Here is a 24,192-nt window from a genome sequence, read left to right as displayed (position 1 = left end):
TCTCATAATGCAGCATACCACCGTGCTTTGTCAAACTGTCAAGCATATCGATCGAACGTGCGTACACACTTCACTTTTGTTCCGATATGGAGCCGTCCTGTCGGATGAAATATTAAGCAGCAAAGAACCTTCGACCGACCGACCGTGGACGGCCAAGAGCGTTTTTGGCCGTTTATCGGTCGCACAGCAGCAATTGGGACAGCGTACACACCTATACAATCGAACGTCCGTTTGCCCCCAGATTGGAAGAACGGCCCGACGATTGTATATATGTGTACCCAGCTTTAATTGTAGTGGTTATAAATATAATGGCACAGCAGAGTGTCAGAAAGTTACAGGTTCTTACAGCGATAGAGTTGTTTTTTGCAACAGTAATTAACTGAGCTCTCAATAGGATACTGTATGTTACGTTAAGTAGCATTTGAAGTATTACACTGTATCTATGTGAACTTTCCCTTTTGTAATAGTCCCTTTATGATAGGTTGACCCTTTAGTCTCCAGTTAGGATTTCTGCTTTCCTTGAGTCATACACACGTGTATTGGACTCAGGATGAGAGAATCCAGGCTGGACTGCAGGGTCAGGTAGGGATCGAAAAGGTTGACACCTCTGCTGTCAGCAATTGGGTTGGGGGGCGACTCTCTCAGCGGAGTTGTTCCCTTGTTTTGGCCGTGGCCCCCCGTGTGGCTTGTTTTGTTGGGGTCCCAGGGTGATAGGCACAAAATAACCCACCGAACGATTCCTCTGTCAGTGCTGCTAAATTTCTGGCAGTCTGGGGGAACAGAGGGGGAGAGAGAGGGGAGAGTGGCGCGTGTGTTCGCCTGGTAGTTCTCCCTCTTTTTCTGTCTGCAGCTAATTGCTGTGCAGTCTCCGGCGCCGGCAGTCAGTGAGTACTGGATGACGCGCGTTTCGCCTCCATGGCTTGTTCACATCAGGTGCGGAACCCCCAAAAAAACACATCCCCCAACATAACAGTGAGTAAAGAAAGGTATGTCTCCTAACTGAGTAACTATAGGAAATGGCCACTAGATGGCCGCAGCAGCCTGCCGCCTAACTGAGTAATTATAGGGAATGGCCACTAGATGGCCGCAGCAGCCTGCCGCCTAACTAAGTAATTATAGGGAATGGTCAGTAGATGGCGGCAGCAGCCTGCCGCCTAACTGAGTAATTATAGGGAATGGTCAGTAGATGGCCTGTTACATTTTCTTACAACCCAAAGATAAACAAATCACTTTCTTCACCTCCTGGGCATTTGATTATTTCTGGTATAGGTTCCGTCACTTCTAATGTATCACAATCTGTAGATTATTTTATTACAGAAATATGTGGCTCATATGTGACACAACACCCATTGAACATGATTGATGACATTGACTGGAGACCAAATGATGCATTTCTATCACTAGATGGACATGCGCTATCTACCCACATCCCTCATGAAATGGGTGTGAAGGCAATTGGAGTCTATTTAGAGAGAGATCAACAGAACCTGAGAGAAATTAAATTCTTGTTAATGTCATCAATTATGTTTATCCGAAAGCACAATTATTTATTGTTTGAAGGTGAATTCTTTTTACAGGTGATGGGAATGGCCATGGGCACAAGGTTCGCACAAGTTTTGCAAATTTATATATGGTACTATAAAAAGAACCATATGTTGTTAGACAGGTGCACAGTTTACTAAGGAAAAATAATATATTGGAGAACAGCGCCTCTCTCCTACAATGAATGACACACAGTCAATTAAATGTAATAATATTTATGTAAAAAAGAAACACAATTAATACAATAATACATCAAATATAATAAAAAGCTGATTGGATTGCTCACTCCTGGAATAAAAATGATATAACATAGGCTCAATGGGTAAGCATGGGGTCAGTGCACATTACCAAGAGTCTGGACGATGCCTCAATGTCCATGTATAGGGAGAATGGGGAAATGTTCACAGGTCCTCACTATTCCTACGGTCTCCTAGTGTGAAGCTGCTGGAGGTGTCTGTGAGCTGATTAGGATGTTGGATTTGGGTGCTCCAAAAACTCCTCTCAGGTGGTACGGTGCCCCTGAAACCGCTTGGAGGGAGCACAAATATGTTGGTTTTCACCTGCCCTACCTGCAGCAGAGCTTGGTGTTACCCAGGTGCACAGGATACATCTGACCCACTTGCAGCACAGATTTGTGTTGCCTAGGTTACATCTGCCCCTTATGCAGTGCAGCATGTTGTTACCCAGTTGCACAGGTAATCTCTCCCACCTACAGCATAGTATGGTGTTACACAGATGCACAGGTCAGATCTACCCCACCTGCAGCACAGCATGGTGTTACCCAGGTGCAAAGTTACATATGGCCCACCTGCAGTGCAGAATGGTGGTACACAGATGCACCCAGTACTTTCTCTTTTTGCCCCATCTCAGATACAGCCCCTAGGAGAACAATATAATACCCATTTTACACCGCCACAAAATCCTGGGTTTTTCCCTCGTGGACCCCAGTCAGCTGCAGTGTAAAAGGGGTTAACCCATGTCCCTTTGCACTGGACTTCTTCAACGAGGTCCTGACCAGGGTAGAACATGGGCAGGACCTGGGTAGAGGGCAGGGTAAACTGGTATGCCAGGTCATCCGACCCGGCTCCCGTTTAAGGTGCATAAACACTGTACAATTTTTGACCAATTTTTTTGACCAATTTCGTTCATTTCGGCCATTCTGAACGAAATTGGTCAAAATATCTTTCAGTGTGACTGCGACGAACAACGAATGATGATACTGGCATACCCACCAGTTGTTCATCAACTGTGCCTGCAGCTCAATTTGGATATCTTTCAAAAAGAGTCGATAAACTGTAGCTAGATCTTTCGTCTTTCGTCTGTCATCAATAACTTTCGTCAACATATTTTGTCCAGGACACTGGGTTCAAGGGAAATGTCTTTCAAAGAAATTGGTTAAAAAAATTGTACAGTGTGTATGCACCTTTACAATAATGGGGGAAGCCCAACCTCGGACCGCAGCATTCTGCAGTGAACAGCTGTCTCCGCTGCTGTACTCTGCAGCCAGCAGTGGAGGCAGGGATGGGGTGAATGGATGCCTGTGAGCAGCATCCATTCACTTTGTGGACGGGGGGCTCGCGGTGCACAGTGGCTGGGGGCAGCCCAGCAGCTTACCTTGGTGCTGGGCTTGCCCCCAGCGCGATGATCGGTGGTCCCGGCGCGGTGATTGGCGGTCCCGGCGCTTGGAGATGATGTCCTCTCCAAGCGACACCCTCCCTTTACCGCAGTGTAAACGGGAAAAATCCCAAATCCGACCCGGGTATTCCAAATACCGGGTTGGATCCAGTAGGATCCAGGGTTTTGGTGTAAATGGGGTATTATTCTCACCTTTGAAAATGTCCCTATTCTTATGGTGCAAAGTCCCTGCCTTGTTATGTAATTAATCTGTGTACTGGGATGTTGTTGTTACTAATCTTATTGTATTTGCTTTATAACCTAATTCCAGGTATAGTATAACATGGAGTGCGGGGGAGAGGAGATAAACAGCATGTAAACAAAGCGGTGAAATCAGGTCTGTGTGTACAAAGCTCAGGCTGATCGCTATAGCCCAGAATGCTGTGTCATATGCACAGGGAACATGGTGCTAAACAGGGCTGTGTTATCTCCCAGAGCACAGTGGCCCTGGGGGCGGCAGCATCGCTGTCCTACAGTACCGTTATCTTGTCTTTCCTGACACTCCTGATACAATAGGTATCTGCAGAGAGATAAAGCAGCAGCAGCCAATCAGCTCGCAACTGCCATGGTACAGGCTGTGTTTGAAAAGTGATAGTTGCATACCTCCCAACATTCCCATGTACCCAGTTGGGACTCCCCCACAGTCTGCGATGCGTGGGCCTGAAAAGGGGTGTGGTTTCAGAAAAAGGGGCGTGACTTTGCGGGTATTGGGCCCCACACACTGGGTGACATTCAGCATTTTCTGAACGATTTTACTAAATCACTCAGAAAATGCCTGAAAACACACGTAAATTGCTAAATGAGCACCCCTGCCATTCTGAATCTGACAGCGATTCAGAACGTACAGGTCAGATCATTTCAGTGCAGTCGCTCAGAAGGTCCTGCACATCTCCCGCATGTGTGGTGCGGGCAGACGAGCAGGGCCTTCTGAGCGGGCGATGCAGCACTTCCGACCCCACATCCCAACCCGCGGCACCTCCGACCCCTTCTTGCAGCACTTTCGACGCCCCACCCCCATGCAAAAGATCTTAGAAGGCTGCCACCCCCAGGTGAAGACACTGCAGAAGCCCTGGAGGGGTGAAGAAAGAAGGAGTTTAATAAAATATTTTAAAACCCGTGTTTGTGTTTTTATTTTAATACTTCCTCTACAAGGGGGTATCCGGACTATTTGTCTACAGCAAAAAGATAGACAACCATTAGGTCGACACCATTAGGACCTCACCACACATCCAGGACATCCAGAGCAGGTGCCCCAACAGAACATCGGGCTCAGTCTCCTTCCGCGGGAGCACGAGCGCACTGTCCAAACCGTGACATCATCCGGCACATCGCTGCCGGTCTCGCGAGACCCGGTACCCGGAAGTGACTCCGCGGCTAGGATCAGTGGAGCCAGGCACCGGTCCGGGAGTAAGACGCTGCGGCTGCAGCGCCACCGGACGGAAGACATCACCGATCACTACAAGGGAGGCGTAGGCCTAACAACGCCACAAACTCCCAATCACCAACCGGGTAAGAAGCAGGTTAGCGGGACGCCGCTTCCTGCTTATCCCGCACACAAACTGTATTGACCCCCTCGTACCCGCAAGGACGGTTTTTGGGTGGACATATAAGACATTATCCCCACAGTGCCCACCCAGGAAACATCGGCGCACTAACCCAGAGAGACATAAACCCAGGCCGGGTTTATGGTGTAAAGGGATCTGCTGACTCCCTGATTCCCCGAGGGGCTCTATGTGACTGCACGCCACGGGCCCGCACTGCTACTCTCTTCCCACCCAATATTCATTGATTTATATTTCTATCTGCACCACTGTTATTTTTCAATAAAGCACTTTATGCACGCATTACTGACTTAAGTTTCATTTAAACCTAGACACAGGCAGCGCTTCAGCCCTACCTTGCTTTGTAGGTCGACACCATTAGTTTGACAAGCAAAAAGGTCGACATGCCAAAAGGTCGACGTGCCAAAAGGTCGACATGCCAAAAGGTCGACGCTGCCATTAGGTCGACAGTGTCTAGGTCGACAGTCAAAAGGTCGACATGGGGTTTTTCGCTGTTTTTGGAGCCGACATGTGCCGACAGGCGGTATTTCATGCCCTACCATCCACTAGGGCGAGGTGTGAGAATAAAATAGTGTGCCGAGCGCAGCGAGGCACCATGCCCGAAGCATTGCGAGCGATGCGAGGGGCTGCGGTTCACTTCAAATTGTGTCCATCTCGACTATGTCGACATTTGGGTAAAAAAAAAAACAGTGAAAACCCCCATGTCGACATTTTGAATGTCGACCTAGATACCGTCGACCTAATGGCAGTGTCGACCTTTTCACATGTCAACCTTTTGTCATGTCGCCCCTTTGTCATGTCGACCTTTTTACATGTCTACCTTTTACATGTCTAACTAATGTTGTCGACCTAATGGTTGTCTATCTTTTTGCTGTAGACAAATGGTCCCGCTTCCCCACAAGGGGACTATAGGTACTGGGGGGCCTTTAATGCTCCACCTGCTGGTACCTGTGGTTCTCCCAAGTACCAGTATGTGAGGCAGGCTTGCTGGGACATGTAGTCCTACTGTAAAGGACAATATTACCATTTCTAAACGGCTATCAACCCTGCGCCCACCACCCAGGGGTGCAGGGGTAGCCCCGGGCTTCAGCCCAGGCCTGGGATGCCCTGGAGAGGGGGGGACCCCTTTATTTGGGGAATCCCCACCTCCCCAAAAACTCTTTAGGGAGGTTAATGCTGTGGCAATGGGACCCCATCAAGCGTGTCCCCTGGCTATGGCATTAGACCGTCAGCTAGTGGAGCCTGGTGCTGGTCCCCAAAATACGGGGGACCAGTACTCATTTTGTCCCCCATATTTTGGGAACCAGGACTGGCCCAATAGCACAGTGCTGGTTTCTTGAATATAGGGGCACTTATTTATTTGTTCCCCTGGTATTCAATAAACCAGTACTGGCTCAGAGAGTCCGAGGCTGGTCATGCTCGTGGTGGGGGGGGGACCCCACGCCATTTTTTGACATTATTTATTTTTCTATTATAGATAAAGAAGATGACACTCCCCCAGGCTTTATTCCAACCCATTATTTTAAATGTTAATTAATTTAGTCGCCTAAACACTTTGGGGGAATTTTACTAAGGGAAATACGTGTAAAATCGTCGTATTTGTATTAGAAAATACGTGCATTCGTATTCATATTAATGGCACATTCAAAATACGAATGTATACGCCATCGATAAAAATATGAATAGGAATCATCATTCAAAAGAATGGTGATTTTAATATACTAAGCGGCCGTATGTAATATACAGCCGCTAATTGCCGGTAAAATACGCCTGGAAAATACACTTCATTTTCCAGGCGTATTTGGGAGAAGCCTGCACGGATCAGTCAGATCCGTGCAGGCTGCGGTGTAAAAAAAAAACATTTGCAGAAACGGCGTGGGGTCCTTTATTGGTGGGGGGGGGGGGGGGGGCACTTCCCCATGATCCCTGCCCAGACTGACCGGTCAGGGGGTTAATGCTTTCGCTGGGGGGATTTGTATAAAAAGTGGCATTACCCTGCTGGCTGGATGGGCCTGGGGCTGGTTCTTGAAATACGGGGAACCCCTAATTTGGTTTGTTCCCTAATTTTTTTTAAACCAGGACTGGCTCTTTGAGCCTGGGGCTGGTTATTCTTTTTATTTTATTTTTACACTGAAGCCTGCATGGATCTGACTGATCTGTGCACTCCACCGACTCGTATTTGCATTTAGCAGCCGTTTGTACGGGCGCTAAATACGAATTCATATCGACCAGAATACGAATGGCTACGCCATTGGCCAAATATGAATTCATAAATAGGGTAGATTAGTAAATCTGCCCTGTTTACGAATCGTATTTTGTCACAAAAATGGCCTTTGCCAGTCATATACATTGGTATTAAGAGTGAAGGTGCCCACACACTAGAACGATTTTTTGGCCGATTGTCCGATTTTCGATAAATCGGCCGATATATCGTACGATATTTACCGATAATCTGTCGAAAATCGGCCGATATTGGTCCGATGCGTGCTCCCGTGGATCTTTAGCTGAATCTTCTGATCTTACGTGCTGCATGAAAGATCAGAAGATTTAACAAAAGATCCATAGGAACGCACACGGGATCTTAAGAAAAATCTTTGGTAAAGATGTGCGCTTGCCTGAAATCTTTGGTCCAGGGCGGACCAAAGATTTAAAGGCTAATTTATGCTCACATCTTACGATCGCAGATCTTTCTAGTGTGTCGGCACCTTAAGAATTCTTAATACCAATTCTCCCCCTTTCTGTGAGAGATTTGAAATCTCTCACGCTGAATCTCCCATTATGAATCTCTTGCACAAATCTCTCTGTGTGTAGGGTCCTATAGTCTGCTACCACTAAGCCACGCCCCCATTTTCACCACTGCCCCTCTGCAGGGGCGGATTTAGGGGTGATGGCACCCCTAGGCACAACAATAACGGCTGCCCCCCCCCCCCTCCTAATTGTATTATTTTTTTATTTATTACTTATAAGCCCTCATTTGATAATAGCCAATTAAATGGATTAATTTAAAAAAAAAACACTAACTGACTTTTTTTTATTATGTATACATGTTTACTAAGTAGGACAGTTTACAGGGGAAGTATCTGCATGTCCTATCCATTTACACTCTATTTAGGATGGAATATGGTACAGTACAGTAGATATTTTGCACTTACTCGTACATTTCAGATTGATAGTACCAGGGCCGGCGCTAGCCACTCAGCAGCTCCTGCAGTGCAGGGAGGCGCCGAGCTGAAGAGGCGCCGAGCTGCAGTGACTGCCACTCTGTGCAGGAAGTTGGTGTACAAGGGACGGAGCACACCCTGCGCCGCGTGCGCGCGGGGGGTGACGAGTGAACAGGCTGCGCTTCCGGGAACTCGGACTGCGCGCTCACTCAGGAAGGAGAAGCTGGGCAGGCCGGGGGGAAGGGGAGCTGTGGGGGGCCAAGGGTGAGACTTAGGAAGGGTCAGCGGGTGCTGGAGGTCAGACCTAAAAGGTAGGATGAGAAGGAGACCCCGGGCTGCAGTGACTGCCAGCTGGCCGCCAGCGTCTCAGGTAGGAGCTGCTCCAGCCATGGATGGGGTTGCCTGGGGATATATAATAGAGTATGTCACACTGCCATAGACTTCCTGGGGTCTAGCTCCAACATTGCACTGTAGAACCGTTAGACTGATCTAAGTATGAAATAATTAATAATTACAAAATATATTTAGCAGGCAGCCCACATAGATCAGCAGTTATGTATGTGTAACTGTATGTAACTGTGGGCGTTATTTATATTATATATATAAATATATAAGCAGCGCTACTACTGTCGGTATGTGTGGGTGTTATGTTTAAGCCGCACTACTACTGTGGGTATATGCACAAGTACTGTGGGTATATGCAGAAGTGTAGAATAATATGTGTTATAATGTCATATGGTCATTATAGTGTGCCACATATTGTGTAAGGGGCATCATGATGTATGGCATAATGTGTAATGGGCATTACAGTGTGCTGCATACTGTGGCCCTTATTCTGATTGACGCGGACTTTACCGCGTACTTACGGATCGCGTCTTTATGGCGTCTGCGCATGCGTGGAGAACGCTACGCGCATGTGCCACGCCTTGACTCGGTACCAGTTCGGGCAAATCCCGTCCAAAACTGTTCACCGCTATCAGTCGGGAAATAGGGGCGTATTATGGGCGTCATGCGGAATGACACATGGGCGTAGTTTCAAAGTGGGCAAAACGGGGCGGAAACATGGGCGGACACGGGGGAGTACACTTATGTTGGGGGGCGTACATTCGGAAACCACTCCGAATGCACGCGATCAAAAAGGGCAGAAATGTGCGGTGTCCACAAGTGTACTATTGCTTTGCGGACACCACTCGTTCATGCGGTAGGCGAACGTACGCCTAATGACTACAAGCATTAACACCTGAACCCAATAGAATCTACTCCTTTACTCATTACTCACTAATAGGCCGCTTGTCAGTGCTTTAATTGAAACCATTGCACTTCAATTGCTGTAAGGGTTAATGTGTGCAATGCATGTGTTAGGCATGCTTGTAAGGATATATTGGCATCTAATTGATTCCAATTCCAAATAAGCTGTTTTTTATGAGGATAGGTAATTGAATAAGTGGGTCATGTGATGTATTGCAGAAGATACTTCATAGTGGGTTGTTTGGCGTAAATCCTCCGCTTACGTGCGGTAGCACCGCTTGGCTCCCGTTCGGATGCGGTATTCCCGAGCATACTCTGTAATACTCTGTAATACCGTGCCGAATCGGAGTGTTTCTCCCGCACACGCATGCTTTGTATGTCGTCCGTAAACACGCCCTGTTCTTAAAGAGTGAGTCCGTCCGAATGCGGAGGACACGTGGGCGTTTCGACGGACGATGGCCGCATGCGGCAAAACGCCGTGGCGTGCGGACCGCTCCGTAAGAATGCGGGAATTTCCGCACAGATCAGAATAAGGGCCTGTGTTAGGGGCATCATGATGTGTAGCATAATATATAATGGGAATTACTGTGGGTGGAATAATGTGTAATAGGCATTACCGTGTGTAGCATTATGTGTTATGGGCATTACGGTGTTATTGGTACTTTTATATGGCCATGCCCCTTCCCCATAAAGTCACACTCTTAAATATTTGCAGCGCGCCTTAGGCGAGCACTCTACCAGTTTTTACTGTAGTGGTGGGGCAGTCACCAATTGCCAAAGGGCACCATAATGGCTAGTTACAGCACTGGTGCTGTGTAATGAGAATAAGATTGTGCTACTTTATGGTGACATTTGGAATGGGGTAATATTGTGTGGCCATGTGAAGTATGAGAGGGCGCAAATTTATAGTTTGCAGGAGGGCGCCGAACACCCTAGCACCGGCCCTGGATAGTACTATCACAAGCATCCAAGTGCCGCCCCCAAACATGTGCCGCCCCTAGGCACGTGCCTCACGTGCCTATCGGGAAATTCGGCACTGCCCCTCTGCTTATTCACCTAGCACAACAGTGTGGGAAACAGTCAATAGGTTGACAGCAAAAGGTCAACCCTGAATAAAGGTCAACTCCAGCAAAAAGATCAACATGAAAAATGTTGACCCATGAAAACGTCAACGTGAGTCTTTCACATTTTTTGTTGTCAATGTCGACACCCGAAAGTGTGGACCCCCAATTAATGGAGGCTTACTCTGGTACCGCTGCGCTCGGCACACATTATCGTTGTCAATTGTAGTCCACGTGGATGGTAAAAGTATAGAAGAGTTTAAAAAATAAAATTATTTAACAAAACATTATGTCAACCTTTTCATGTGTCGACCTTTTGCCAGAAACGGGAGAGCTGGTGTCTCATTCACCACAAAAGTCGGTGACTCTGGTAACTGCCACCTGTTTCTCACGACAGATAGACCCCTTTTTAAAGAAAAGTGAAAATCTCATGTGGACCTTTGCTTGTGTCGACCTTTTTGACCATGTCGACCTCAGGTATTCTATTCTGAGTGAGAACATTGTTACGGCGTGTTTCTTCCCCTCCGCCTGTATCAGTCACCGCTGGTATATGTGACACAGAATGACATCTCCCATCATTACATTCTGCATCCACAACTTCTGCCTCCTGATAATGACAGTTCTATCCTGTATGTAGGATTGTGCCAGGATGGCTCTGTGCAGGAGCAGCGCGGAAGGGGGTATGGGCTGTTATCACCTCTCACACCCTGCCCCAGTAACCCTAGTACCATGCCAAGGTGCGTGTCCTTGCTATGGGCGTGGGCACTGGGGGAGGAGGAGTTACAGCACAAATACAGGTTATGCACAGAACTGATAACAATGACTTAATACAGGAGAATTATGTGAACAGGCAGAGACCGGTAACAGCAATCACATATCCGAGGAGAGGGGAGAACACGGAGACTGAACGCAGAGGATCAGGTAAGTCACATTGGGGCGTCTCACGCGTACGCGCATCCCAATCCTTTGGCGGCATCCTGCCCGTCTCTGCTTCAAGGAGACGGGCAGGGTTAGGGGGGGGGGGGGGTTTCGGGGCGGTGAGTGAGACCGGTGGTGGGTACCCGGGGGGGAGCTCCGTTGCCACGGGTCACGCGAGCTGTCGGCTTTATTAGACCTGCTCCATCTGTATATAAAAATGAATATATATGAATGTCGTGTGATTGACTCAATAGCCGACTCCGGCGTGGATCACACATTTAACTTTTCATTATCCGTTTACCAGTCCCATAAATTGTATAAATACATTGATGTTTTTTTTAATCCTGAGAGCTACAATTGTTATGTAATTTCACCTACGGTCACTTTGTACTACCACCATGCTGACAAGACGTTATGCACTTAATTAAAAGTGTGACCCACGCCGGAGTGGGCTGTTGAGTCAATCACACGACATTCGTATATATTCATTTATATATATACATTTTTTTAAGCTCTTGCCATATATTCTAAGGAATCTTTATTAACAGTTAAGTTATAATTGAATTACAAGAGTGCACTCAAAAAGCATTTATCGTTTACAGTTTACCTTTCTGCAAATAACCCCCCAGCTCACTATTATACTAACAATCTGATATCTCACTATTATACTAACAATCTGATATCTCACTATTATACTAACAATCTGATATCTCACTATTATACTAACACTCTGATACCTTACTATTATACTTTCAATCTGATACCTCACTATTATACTAACACACTGATATCACACTATTATACTAACACACTGATATCTCACTATTATACTAACACTCTGATACCTCACTATTATACTAACACTCTGATACCTCACTATTATACTAACACACTGATATCACACTATTATACTAACACACTGATATCTCACTATTATACTAACACTCTGATACCTTACTATTATACTTTCAATCTGATACCTCACTATTATACTAACACACTGATATCACACTATTATACTAACACACTTATATCTCACTATTATACTAACAATCTGATACCTCACTATTCTACTAACACTCTGATAGCTCACTATTATACTAACACACTGATATCTCACTATTATACTAACAATCTGATACCTCACTATTCTACTAACACTCTGATACCTCACTATTATACTAACAATCCGATATCTCACTATTATACTAACAATCCGATATCTCACTATTATACTAACAATCCGATATCTCACTATTATACTAACAATCCGATATCTCACTATTATACTAACACTGATATCTCACTGTTATACTAACACTCTGATATCTCACTATTATACCTCACTATTATACTGCCACTCTGATACCTCACTATTATACTAACATTCTGTACCTCAGTATTATACTGACACTCTGATACCTCACTAACACTCTGATATGTCACTATTATACTGACACTGTGATACCTCACTATTATACTGACACTCTGATATCTCACTATTATACCTCACTAGTATACTGACACTCTGATACCTCACTATTATACTGACACTCTGATATCTCACTATTATACCTCACTAGTATACTGACAATCTGATACCTTAGTATTATACTAACACTCTGACACCTCACTATTATACTAACACTCCGATATCTCACTATTATACTAACAATCTGTTATCTCACTTTTATACTAACACTGATATCTCACTATTATACTAACACTCTGATACAGTATCTCACTATTATACCTCACTATTATACTGACACTCTGATACCTCACTATTATACTGACACTCTGACGTCTCACTATTATACTGACACTCTGATATCTCACTATTATACCTCACTATTATACTGACACTCTGATACCTTACTATTATACTAACACTCTGATACATCACTATTATTCTAACAATCTGATACCTTACTATTATACTAACAATCTGATACCTCACTATTCTACTAACACTCTGATAGCTCACTATTATACTAACAATCTGATATCTCACTATTATACTAACACTAATATCTCACTATTATACTAACAGTCTGATATCTCACTATTATACCTCACTATTATACTGACACTCTGATACCTCACTATTATACTAACATTCTGTACCTCACTATTATACTGACACTCTGATACCTCACTATTCTACTAACACTCTGATATCTCACTATTATACTGACACTCTGATACCTCAGTATTATACTGACACTCTGATATCTCACTATTATACCTCACTATTATACTGACACTCTGATACCTCACTTACTAACACTCTGATATCTCACTATTTACTGACACTCTGATACATCACTATTATACTAACAATCTGATACCTTACTATTATACTAACAATCTGATACCTCACTATTCTACTAACACTCTGATAGCTCACTATTATACTTACAATCTGATATCTCACTATTATACTAACAGTCTGGTATCTCACTATTATACCTCACTATTATACTAACACTCTGATATCTCACTATTATACTGACACTCTGATACCTCACTATTATACTGACACGCTGATATCTCACTATTATACTGACACTCTGATACCTCACTATTATACTAACACTCTGATGCCTCACTGTTATACTAACACTCTGGTATCTCACTATTATACTGACATTCTGATACCTCACTATTATACTAACACTCTGATGCCTCACTATTATACTAACAATCTGATATCTCACTATTATACTAACACTGATATCTCACTTTAATACTAACACTCTGATGTCTCACTATTATCCCTCACAATTATACTGACACTCTGATACCTCACTATTATACTAACACTCTGTACCTCACTATTATACTGACACTCTGATACCTCACTATTATACTAACACTCTGTACCTCACTATTATACTGACACTCTGATGCCTCACTATTATACTAACACTCTGATATCTCACTATTATACTGACACTCTGATACCTCACTATTATACTGACACTTATATCTCACTATTATAATTCACTATTATACTGAAACTCTGATACCTCACTATTATACTAACACTCGAATATCTCACTATCTTTTTTTAATTTGTGTGGTGCCCTGGGTGGTCTGGATGGGGCGGTTTGGGCTGTAACATGACAGTTAGGAGCTGATTGGCTGGTACTTTATAGTGGAGATGGATCCAGGGTCTATCTGCCATCAGTACTGTAAGGACTGGTAGCACAGTCCTCATTCTAGAGACGTGTGTTTTAGTATAAATGACATCATAGTAGGGCGATGGGGCCATTACTGTTATACTCACAATGTCTCCTTCCAGAATGGATCCAGAGCTAGCGAGTAAGCTATCTGAGATGAAGGAGTACAGCAGGATGAAGCTGGGGCAGGTGGACGGGGTCCCACTGCTGGAGACCACCTGTGACATCTGGGACAGAATATATAACTTCAAGGCCCGGGAAGATGACGTCCTTATCGCTACATATCCTAAAGCGGGTGAGTGGCTCCAAACATTAACTCCTTGTACACCAGAAAAATCCACCATACGTGGGATACTTTGGATATACATGACTGTATCATACATATATAGTACACTGCAGGCAGTGTTATCCTTACACTGCAGAATGGGATACAGGGTGAGAGTATTACAGCTTACCAGCAATATGACACCATCCAATGTACCTGGCTGTACTTACTATAGGGTAATAACAGTTCTGTAATTGCAGGAGAGAGTCAGCAAAACTCAATAATGATAAGCTTACTGACACCTAACATCAGTAGCGGCCTTGTTACAGATGGGGCTATAAAGACTTCACTCTTCTGCAAATGATTAGCTAAAGTGCTCTCTTGTACAATAATCCTTACATGGACTTATGGTTTGTACAACTAGCTGCTGCACTGCCTGAATGTGCCCAGTAGGTGGCAGTATATTCGCTATGTAAGTTTATAAGAATATGCTCACTTCTACCGCTTGTGTCCCTCCCCTTTATAATGAAAGTTCTCACGAGCAGGGCCCTCATGTACCCTTCCTTCTTCCATACTTCCTTTAATGGCATTTAATACCTTTGTTTTATGCTACCCTAATAATTATTTTAGTATCGTCCGTTGTCCTATTTACCTCCCAAAATTGGTGGCAATGGATGAGGGAAACTTGTCTGCGCCATAGGCACACCCGAAAAAGGGGGCGTGGCCTCGCAGTCAAGGGCTGTAATAAAACCACCCAGAGCTGATATGCCACCACCATCTTCTTACAGGTACCACGTGGATGCAGGAGATTGTGGATCTGATCCTTCTAGAGGGGGACGTGGAGAAGAGCATGAGGGCCCCCTGCTTCGTCAAGGTGCCATTTATAGATCTGCATGCCAAGCCTTTGCCGGCAGGTAACAGATGTGTCCCTTCCGCACATATTACATACAACACACAGATTGGGTGAAGGTGTGATGTGACCGAATGCGTGTGTGATGCTCGTATAGTGCCAGTGACCGACCGAAGAGTCGTACTCTCACCTATAGCCCGGACCCAGTGGGAGGACAGGAGCAAACAAGTGCTATGACCTGATCATTATTACAGCAGTATATCAGTAGTACCAGAGATACCCCATCTGCCTCGTCTGTCACTGCCAGAGATACCCCATCTGCCTCATCTGTCACTGCCTGAGATACCCCACCTGCCTCGTCTGTCACTACCAGAGATACCCCATCTGCCTCATCAGTCACTACCTGAGATACCTCATCTGCCGCGTCTGTCACTACCAGAGATACCCCATCTGCCTCGTCTGTCACTACCAGAGATACCCCATCTGCCTCATCTGTCACTACCAGAGATACCCCATCTGCCTCGTCAGTCACTACCAGAGATACCCCACCTGCCTCGTCTGTCACTACCAGAGATACCCCATCTGCCTCGTCTGTCACTACCAGAGATACCCCATCTGCCTCGTCTGTCACTACCAGAGTTACCCCGCCTGCCTCGTCTGTCACTACCAGAGATACCCCATCTGCCTCGTCTGTCACTACCAGAGATACCCCATCTGCCTCGTCTGTCACTACCAGAGATACCCCATCTGCCTCGTCTGTCACTACCTGAGATACCCCATCTGCCTCGTCTGTCACTACCAGAGATACCCCATCTGCCTCGTCTGTCACTACCAGAGATACCCCACCTGCCTCGTCTGTAACTACCAGAGATACCCCACCTGCCTCGTCTGTAACTACCAGAGATACCCCATCTGCCTCGTCTGTCACTACCAGAGATACCCCGCCTGCCTCGTCTGTCACTACCAGAGATACCCCATCTGCCTCGTCTGTCACTACCAGAGATACCCCATCTGCCTCGTCTGTCACTACCAGAGATACCCCATCTGCCGCGTCTGTCACTACCAGAGATACCCCATCTGCCGCGTCTGTCACTACCAGAGATACCCCATCTGCCTCGTCTGTCACTACCAGAGATACCCCATCTGCCTCGTCTGTCACTACCAGAGATACCCCATCTGCCTCGTCTGTCACTACCAGAGATACCCCACCTGCCTCATCTGTCACTACCAGAGATACCCCACCTGCCTCATCTGTCACTACCAGAGATACCCCACCTGCCTCATCTGTCACTACCAGAGATACCCCATCTGCCTCGTCTGTCACTACCTGAGATACCCCATCTGCCGCGTCTGTCACTACCAGAGATACCCCATCTGCCTCGTCTGTCACTACCAGAGATACCCCACCTGCCTCGTCTGTCACTACCAGAGATACCCCATCTGCCTCATCTGTCACTGCCAGAGATACCCCATCTGCCTCGTCTGTCACTACCAGAGATACCCCATCTGCCTCGTCTGTCACTACCAGAGATACCCCATCTGCCTCATCTGTCACTGCCAGAGATACCCCACCTGCCTCGTCTGTCACTACCAGAGATACCCCGCCTGCCTCGTCTGTCACTACCAGAGATACCCCACCTGCCTCATCTGTCACTGCCAGAGATACCCCACCTGCCTCGTCTGTCACTGCCAGAGATACCCCACCTGCCTCGTCTGTCACTGCCAGAGATACCCCATCTGCCTCGTCTGTCACTACCAGAGATACCCCATCTGCCGCGTCTGTCACTACCAGAGATACCCCATCTGCCTCGTCTGTCACTACCAGAGATACCCCACCTGCCTCATCAGTCACTACCAGAGATACCCCATCTGCCTCGTCTGTCACTACCAGAGATACCCCACCTGCCCCGTCTGTCACTACCAGAGATACCCCATCTGCCTCGTCTGTCACTACCAGAGATACCCCACCTGCCTCGTCTGTCACTACCAGAGATACCCCATCTGCCTCGTCTTTCATTGCCAGAGATACCCCATCTGCCTCGTCTGTCACTACCAGAGATACCCCATCTGCCTCGTCTGTCACTACCAGAGTTACCCCGCCTGCCTCGTCTGTCACTACCAGAGATACCCCATCTGCCTCGTCTGTCACTACCAGAGATACCCCATCTGCCTCGTCTGTCACTACCAGAGATACCCCATCTGCCTCGTCTGTCACTACCTGAGATACCCCATCTGCCTCGTCTGTCACTACCAGAGATACCCCATCTGCCTCGTCTGTCACTACCAGAGATACCCCACCTGCCTCGTCTGTAACTACCAGAGATACCCCACCTGCCTCGTCTGTAACTACCAGAGATACCCCATCTGCCTCGTCTGTCACTACCAGAGATACCCCGCCTGCCTCGTCTGTCACTACCAGAGATACCCCATCTGCCTCGTCTGTCACTACCAGAGATACCCCATCTGCCTCGTCTGTCACTACCAGAGATACCCCATCTGCCGCGTCTGTCACTACCAGAGATACCCCATCTGCCGCGTCTGTCACTACCAGAGATACCCCATCTGCCTCGTCTGTCACTACCAGAGATACCCCATCTGCCTCGTCTGTCACTACCAGAGATACTCCATCTGCCTCGTCTGTCACTACCAGAGATACCCCACCTGCCTCATCTGTCACTACCAGAGATACCCCACCTGCCTCATCTGTCACTACCAGAGATACCCCACCTGCCTCATCTGTCACTACCAGAGATACCCCATCTGCCTCGTCTGTCACTACCTGAGATACCCCATCTGCCGCGTCTGTCACTACCAGAGATACCCCATCTGCCTCGTCTGTCACTACCAGAGATACCCCACCTGCCTCGTCTGTCACTACCAGAGATACCCCATCTGCCTCATCTGTCACTGCCAGAGATACCCCATCTGCCTCGTCTGTCACTACCAGAGATACCCCATCTGCCTCGTCTGTCACTACCAGAGATACCCCATCTGCCTCATCTGTCACTGCCAGAGATACCCCGCCTGCCTCGTCTGTCACTACCAGAGATACCCCGTCTGCCTCGTCTGTCACTACCAGAGATACCCCACCTGCCTCATCTGTCACTGCCAGAGATACCCCACCTGCCTCGTCTGTCACTGCCAGAGATACCCCACCTGCCTCGTCTGTCACTGCCAGAGATACCCCATCTGCCTCGTCTGTCACTACCAGAGATACCCCATCTGCCGCGTCTGTCACTACCAGAGATACCCCATCTGCCTCGTCTGTCACTACCAGAGATACCCCACCTGCCTCATCAGTCACTACCAGAGATACCCCATCTGCCTCGTCTGTCACTACCAGAGATACCCCACCTGCCCCGTCTGTCACTACCAGAGATACCCCATCTGCCTCATCTGTCACTACCAGAGATACCCCACCTGCCTCGTCTGTCACTACCAGAGATACCCCATCTGCCTCGTCTTTCATTGCCAGAGATACCCCATCTGCCTCATCTGTGACTACCAGAGATACCCCATCTGCCTTATCTGTCACTACCAGAGATACCCCATCTGCCGCGTCTAATTTCTCCTTCTCAGGGATACCTCATTTGCCTTCTCCTGTTTTCCCAAAGATATGGCATCTCCATTCTCTCTCCTCAGAGATATAGCTCATTTGTACCATTTACTCCCTCCAGTCCAATCAAAGATACAACATCTATTCCCTGCCATCCTACCCAGAAATACCCCATCTGCCCCTTCTCCCCTACAGATTCCACATCTGTCCCATTGCTCTTCATACTCTGTCTGCTCTTCCCTCTTTCCCAAAGTTGCCGCTTCTGCCTTATCTCTCTTTCCCAGCAATATTCCTTCTACACTCACTTAACAAGTACCCCAATAGCCCTCTCCTTTCTTCATTTCTAGATATGCCCCATATTCCCCCTCCCTCCATCTCAGGGACACCTAAACAGCTAGAAGTATCTGACTTTTCAGCACAGACTGTGGAGCGGGTGCCGGATGACGCTCCGATATTGGGATCCCAACTGCCACTGCTTCGATAAGGGGAATCCCGACTCACAGGGGCTATTCTCCGTTGTGGGGGTCCACGACCCCCATAGAGGGAGAATAGAACCTGTGGCGAGCATAGGGAGCCAATGAGCCCGCAGCATGGCGAGCACAGCAAGCCCGCAAGGGGTTTCTTTGCACTCGCGCGCCTGTCAGAGCACCGGCAGTAGGGATCCCGACATTGGGATACTGACTGTCGGGATCCCCACTGTTGGAGCCCCATACCACACCCTGTGGAGCATGTGGGAGTGAATATTAGTTGAATAATACCATATTAGGAAGAACTCTGGGATTAATGTCTGAGTCCTTCCGTATATTTAAGGAGTGGACGATGCCAATGCGATGGAGTCTCCCCGTATCCTCAAGACTCATTTACCAATACAGCTGATGCCGCCATCTTTCTGGGATAAGGACGTGAAGGTGAGTGAGGGAGACAGAAGCCTATGTTATTCCTGCCCCAAATATTTCAAAATCGAAATATTCCCTTTGTGTAATCATTACTATTCATTTCCTCATATCTGAGAAGATCTACAAGTATTGTCATTCATTACAATATATACAGTATATTGTATATATTGCCAACTGCACTGGAATTATATCAGTAACATTGTTGTGTGTAGAATCCCTAATATATTGTGTAAATGTGCGTACATTGTCTATTTTTATTACGAGGGTGCTACAACTGTCAAATACACACTTTAACCCTTTGCCAAGTAAATTTGTCAAAATAGGTGTGAAAATTGCCAAGCAAACATTTGTATTCATCACAATGGCCTGTAATGTAACCTTATATAGGAGATCTAACTTTTTTACACAACATTTTTTATTTTTAATTATATAACAAATGTGAGCGATGCTGGCATTTTTAGCTGATATTTTGCACATCTCTCACAGAGCATTTGGCACTCAGAGGGTTAAACAAAAAGAGAAAAATAATTGTCTTAGTTGGTGCACACAATATATAATTAAAATATAACTTATTGTTTACATTATAAACATCAACATATTAAAAGCAGTAAATAAAGTGGATAGATAGTATAGTGCGTATAGATCAGTGGTTCCCAAGGACCCCCAACAGTTCACATTTTCCAGGTCTCCACACAGAATGAAAAGTGAAGTCATTAGCCCCAACTGTGGATCTTTAAAAATGTGTCAGTGAATAATAAGTACACCTGTGCACTTGCAGGGTGACCTGGGAAACATGAACTGTTGGGGGTCTTTAAGGAACAAAGTTGAGAACCACTGGTATAGACCAGTGGCAGCCAACTCCAGTCCAGAGCTACCAACAGTTAACATTTTCCAGGTCTCCTTACAGAATCACAAGTGAAGTAATTAGCTCCACCTGTGGATCTATTATAATTTACCAGTGAGTAATGAGTGCACCTGTGCACCTGCCAGGTGGCCTGCAAAATGTGAACTGTTGGTAGCTCTCGAGGACTGGAGTTGGCTACCCCTGGTATAGACTATACCATTGGAATGGTGGTGTCCTGTGTTTTAATTTAAGTTATGAATACAGTATGTTACTCTTTATTACTTTACAAACTGGTTTCAGATCATATCACCTTTTATAGATAGCTATATATTAAAAAAAAAAACTTCTGTGTTACTATATGAGAGAATTTAGATCATGTCATATACTGTAGATATTAATTACTATGTCATTATCTTGGACTCAAAGGACACATAAAGATGGAACCATCCTCATCTAGCCCTTTAATAGGATTCAGTGAGCAATGGACTTACTCTGCTAATCCCCTACTGTGTTGATCTATGTATTGTATTGCAGCTGAGAATAATAGGCCTAGAGATGGCTAGATGAGGATGGATCCATCTGTAGTAGATCAGCTCATATGAGTGTTCAAGCAAACAGTAGATCATATAATTATGTCAAAATTTTATTTAGATCTACCAAATTCTATGAGTTACTGATTGGTTATATAATGGGATAGTGGTCTCTGGTGTCCCCCTTGTAAATAAAATACATCTTCTCTGTTTCTATTTTAGCAAACTTCAAAGGTCAGAGTAATTGCGGCATTGCACAGCAAAAAATGCCAACGTACGTTTCGCTGTAGGGAATATGTAGGATTATCGTTTTTGCCTTGCATTACATTTTGCAGATGTGGCGATAACTTATTTTTTGTGTGTGAAAATGAAGGGAAAATGTGTCATCACAGTTTTATACATATACCCCACATGTGACATAAAATGGATTTTAAATTGCTTTTATTATTGGCCACTCTCTATATAGAGCATCAGGATCTAGGATGCACAGAATGTTGCACCAGATCCTCTTCTCCAGTTATCTGTAGTAAATGATTGTGCTGCTAATGTTCTTTTACTTGCAAATGGATGTCATGGTTGTCCAACTGATATCAGATAAACCTTTATGCAGGAAGATGATTCAGTCAAACCTCCTCTCACACTCAGCATATCTGGCCCCAGTTTGAGTATCCCTAGTAATCAGGTCCAGTAAGTAAGACCATTCCAGAGATTGCCACTTCTGCCAAATGTATTGCAAGGTATAACCATAACCCTAGATATTGCCTACAGAAGGAAAATTCATTTATACAGTAAGATTGCATCTGTTCTCGCTGTTAGACAAGAAGTAGACATATGGGGTGACATTCTATGGGATGAGAAGTTTAGACTTTTGCGATTTTTTTCTCAAAAACGGCCAAAATCGCATTTTTTTCCATTTTCGCATATTTAATGAGCTGCGAAAATGTGAAAAAAGTGCGATTTTGACCAACAAGTTGGACACACTGGAAATGCGATGGCTGCTTTTCGCAGCACATCGCATCCAGATGTTTTCACATGGAAAAGTATACAAATCGCATATTTAATGGTATGCGATTTGTATAAAGTGTGACTATAATTCGCCCAAAAATCAGACCAGGTTCTGATGGGCGAATTAGCCAGAACCCTGCACAGATCGCAATGATCTGTGCAGGGTTCTGGTGTAAAAAAAAAATTTAAACAGTTAAAATTAAAAAAAAAACCAGCGCGGGGTCCCCCGCCAGAGCATAACCAGCCCCGGGCTCATTGAGCCGGTGCTGGTGACATAAAATCAGGGTCCCCGACAAATAGGGGTCCCCTTGATTTAATGAAACCAGCACCAGGTTCAAGGTCCGGCGCTGGTTCCCGAAATACGGGGGACAAAATGACTAGGGGTCCCCCGTATTTTAAGAACCAGCACCGGACCCAACCAGCCAGCAGGGTAATGCCACAGCCGGGGGACACTTATTATATAAGGTCCCGCGGCCAAAGCATTATCCCCCTGGCTTTTCAGCATGGGCAGGGGTCCTGGGGAAGTGGGGACCCCCCCAATGAAGGGGTCCCTCCCCTCCAGGACACACCAGCCCATGCTGAAAGTCCTGGGCGGTGGGCATCGGGCTGATGGATAGTGTAAAAAATAGAAGTAAAACTATTGTTTTCTACTGTGGAACTATGAGTCCCAGCAAGCCTACCCCGCATGCTGAGACTTGGAGAACCACAAGTCCCAGCATGCGGGGCATTAAAGGGCCCGCTGGCACTTGTAGTTCTACAGTACAAAAAATAGTTAAATAAAACACACTGACACCCTGAAAAATAAAAGTTTAATACACACATAACACACACACTAATACTTACCTACCTTGAGCCCGTAGGTCGGTCCCTGGATCCTGGGTCCGGGCTCCGGGGCTCCAGGGCTGAAGAGTCCGGTTCCGGGGCCTTGGTCCTGGTTCCGGGGCTGGTCCTGGGGTTCCGGGGCTCCAGGGCTGAAGAGTCCGGTTCCGGGGCCTTGGTCCTGGTTCCGGGGCTGGTCCGGGGTCCTGGGCTCCAGGGCTGATGTCTCCGGGGTCCAGGATCCGAAGAAGTCCACAAGGGGTACCTGAGGAAGGAAATCCTACTCACCTGGTCCCCGGCGACGACATCGGCATCCTCTCCGGCAGACGCGCTGCTCCCAGCTGCTGTGGTACCCGCTCTCGGACTGAAGAGGCGCAGAGATGTTTCATCTTCCGCGCCTCTTCTCAGAATGATTCCATTGGCCGCCTAGCGGCCAATCAGGAGCCGAGAAAGTCATCCGGAGGAAAGGCGCGGAAGATGAAAATCTCTGCGTCTCTTCAGTCCGAGAGCGGGTACCACAGTAGCCGGGAGCAGCGCGTCTGCAAGAGAGGATGCCGATGTCGTCGCCGGGGACCAGGTGAGTAGGATTTCCTTCCTCAGGTACCCCTTGTGGACTTCTTCGTATCCTGGACCCCGGAGACATCAGCCCTGGAGCCCAGGACCCCGGACCAGCCCCGGAACCAGGACCAAGGCCCCGGAACCGGACTCTTCAGCCCTGGAGCCCCGGAACCCCAGGACCAGCCCCGGAACCAGGACCAAGGCCCCGAAACCGGACTCTTCAGCCCTGGAGCCCCGGAACCCCAGGACCAGCCCCGGAACCAGGACCAAGGCCCTGGAACCGGACTCTTCAGCCCTGGAGCCCCGGAACCCCAGGACCAGCCCCGGAACCAGGACCAAGGCCCCGGAACCGGACTCTTCAGCCCTGGAGCCCCGGAGCCCGGACCCAGGGACCGACCTACGGGCTCAAGGTAGGTAAGTATCAGTGTGTGTGTTATGTGTGTATTAAACTTTTATTTTTCAGGGTGTCAGTGTGTTTTATTTAACTATTTTTTGTACTGTAGAACTACAAGTGCCAG

The 24,192-nt window shown here is 46.6% G+C and overlaps 1 protein-coding gene across 2 annotated transcripts in view; it reads left to right on the top strand.

Moving 5' to 3' along the window:
• The first annotated feature begins 11,017 nt into the window (after positions 1-11,017).
• Positions 11,018-24,192, top strand: part of LOC146019856 (sulfotransferase 1C2-like) — a 65,619-nt gene continuing 52,444 nt past the window's right edge. For both annotated transcript variants that reach the window (XM_083152468.1, XM_083152467.1), the window contains exons 1-4: positions 11,018-11,169; positions 14,474-14,646; positions 15,405-15,530; positions 19,833-19,930. In XM_083152468.1, the coding sequence (XP_083008594.1) occupies positions 14,475-14,646; positions 15,405-15,530; positions 19,833-19,930 (396 nt within the window). In that variant the 5' untranslated portion in view covers positions 11,018-11,169; position 14,474. The remainder of the gene's footprint in view (positions 11,170-14,473; positions 14,647-15,404; positions 15,531-19,832; positions 19,931-24,192) is intronic.

The sequence above is a fragment of the Crinia signifera genome, chromosome 7 (genome assembly GCF_055691185.1).
Source record: "Crinia signifera chromosome 7, ASM5569118v1, whole genome shotgun sequence".
NCBI lineage: Eukaryota > Metazoa > Chordata > Amphibia > Anura > Myobatrachidae > Crinia > Crinia signifera.
Note: the sequence above shows the minus strand (reverse complement) of the source record. Positions and strands in the feature narration are given on the sequence as shown.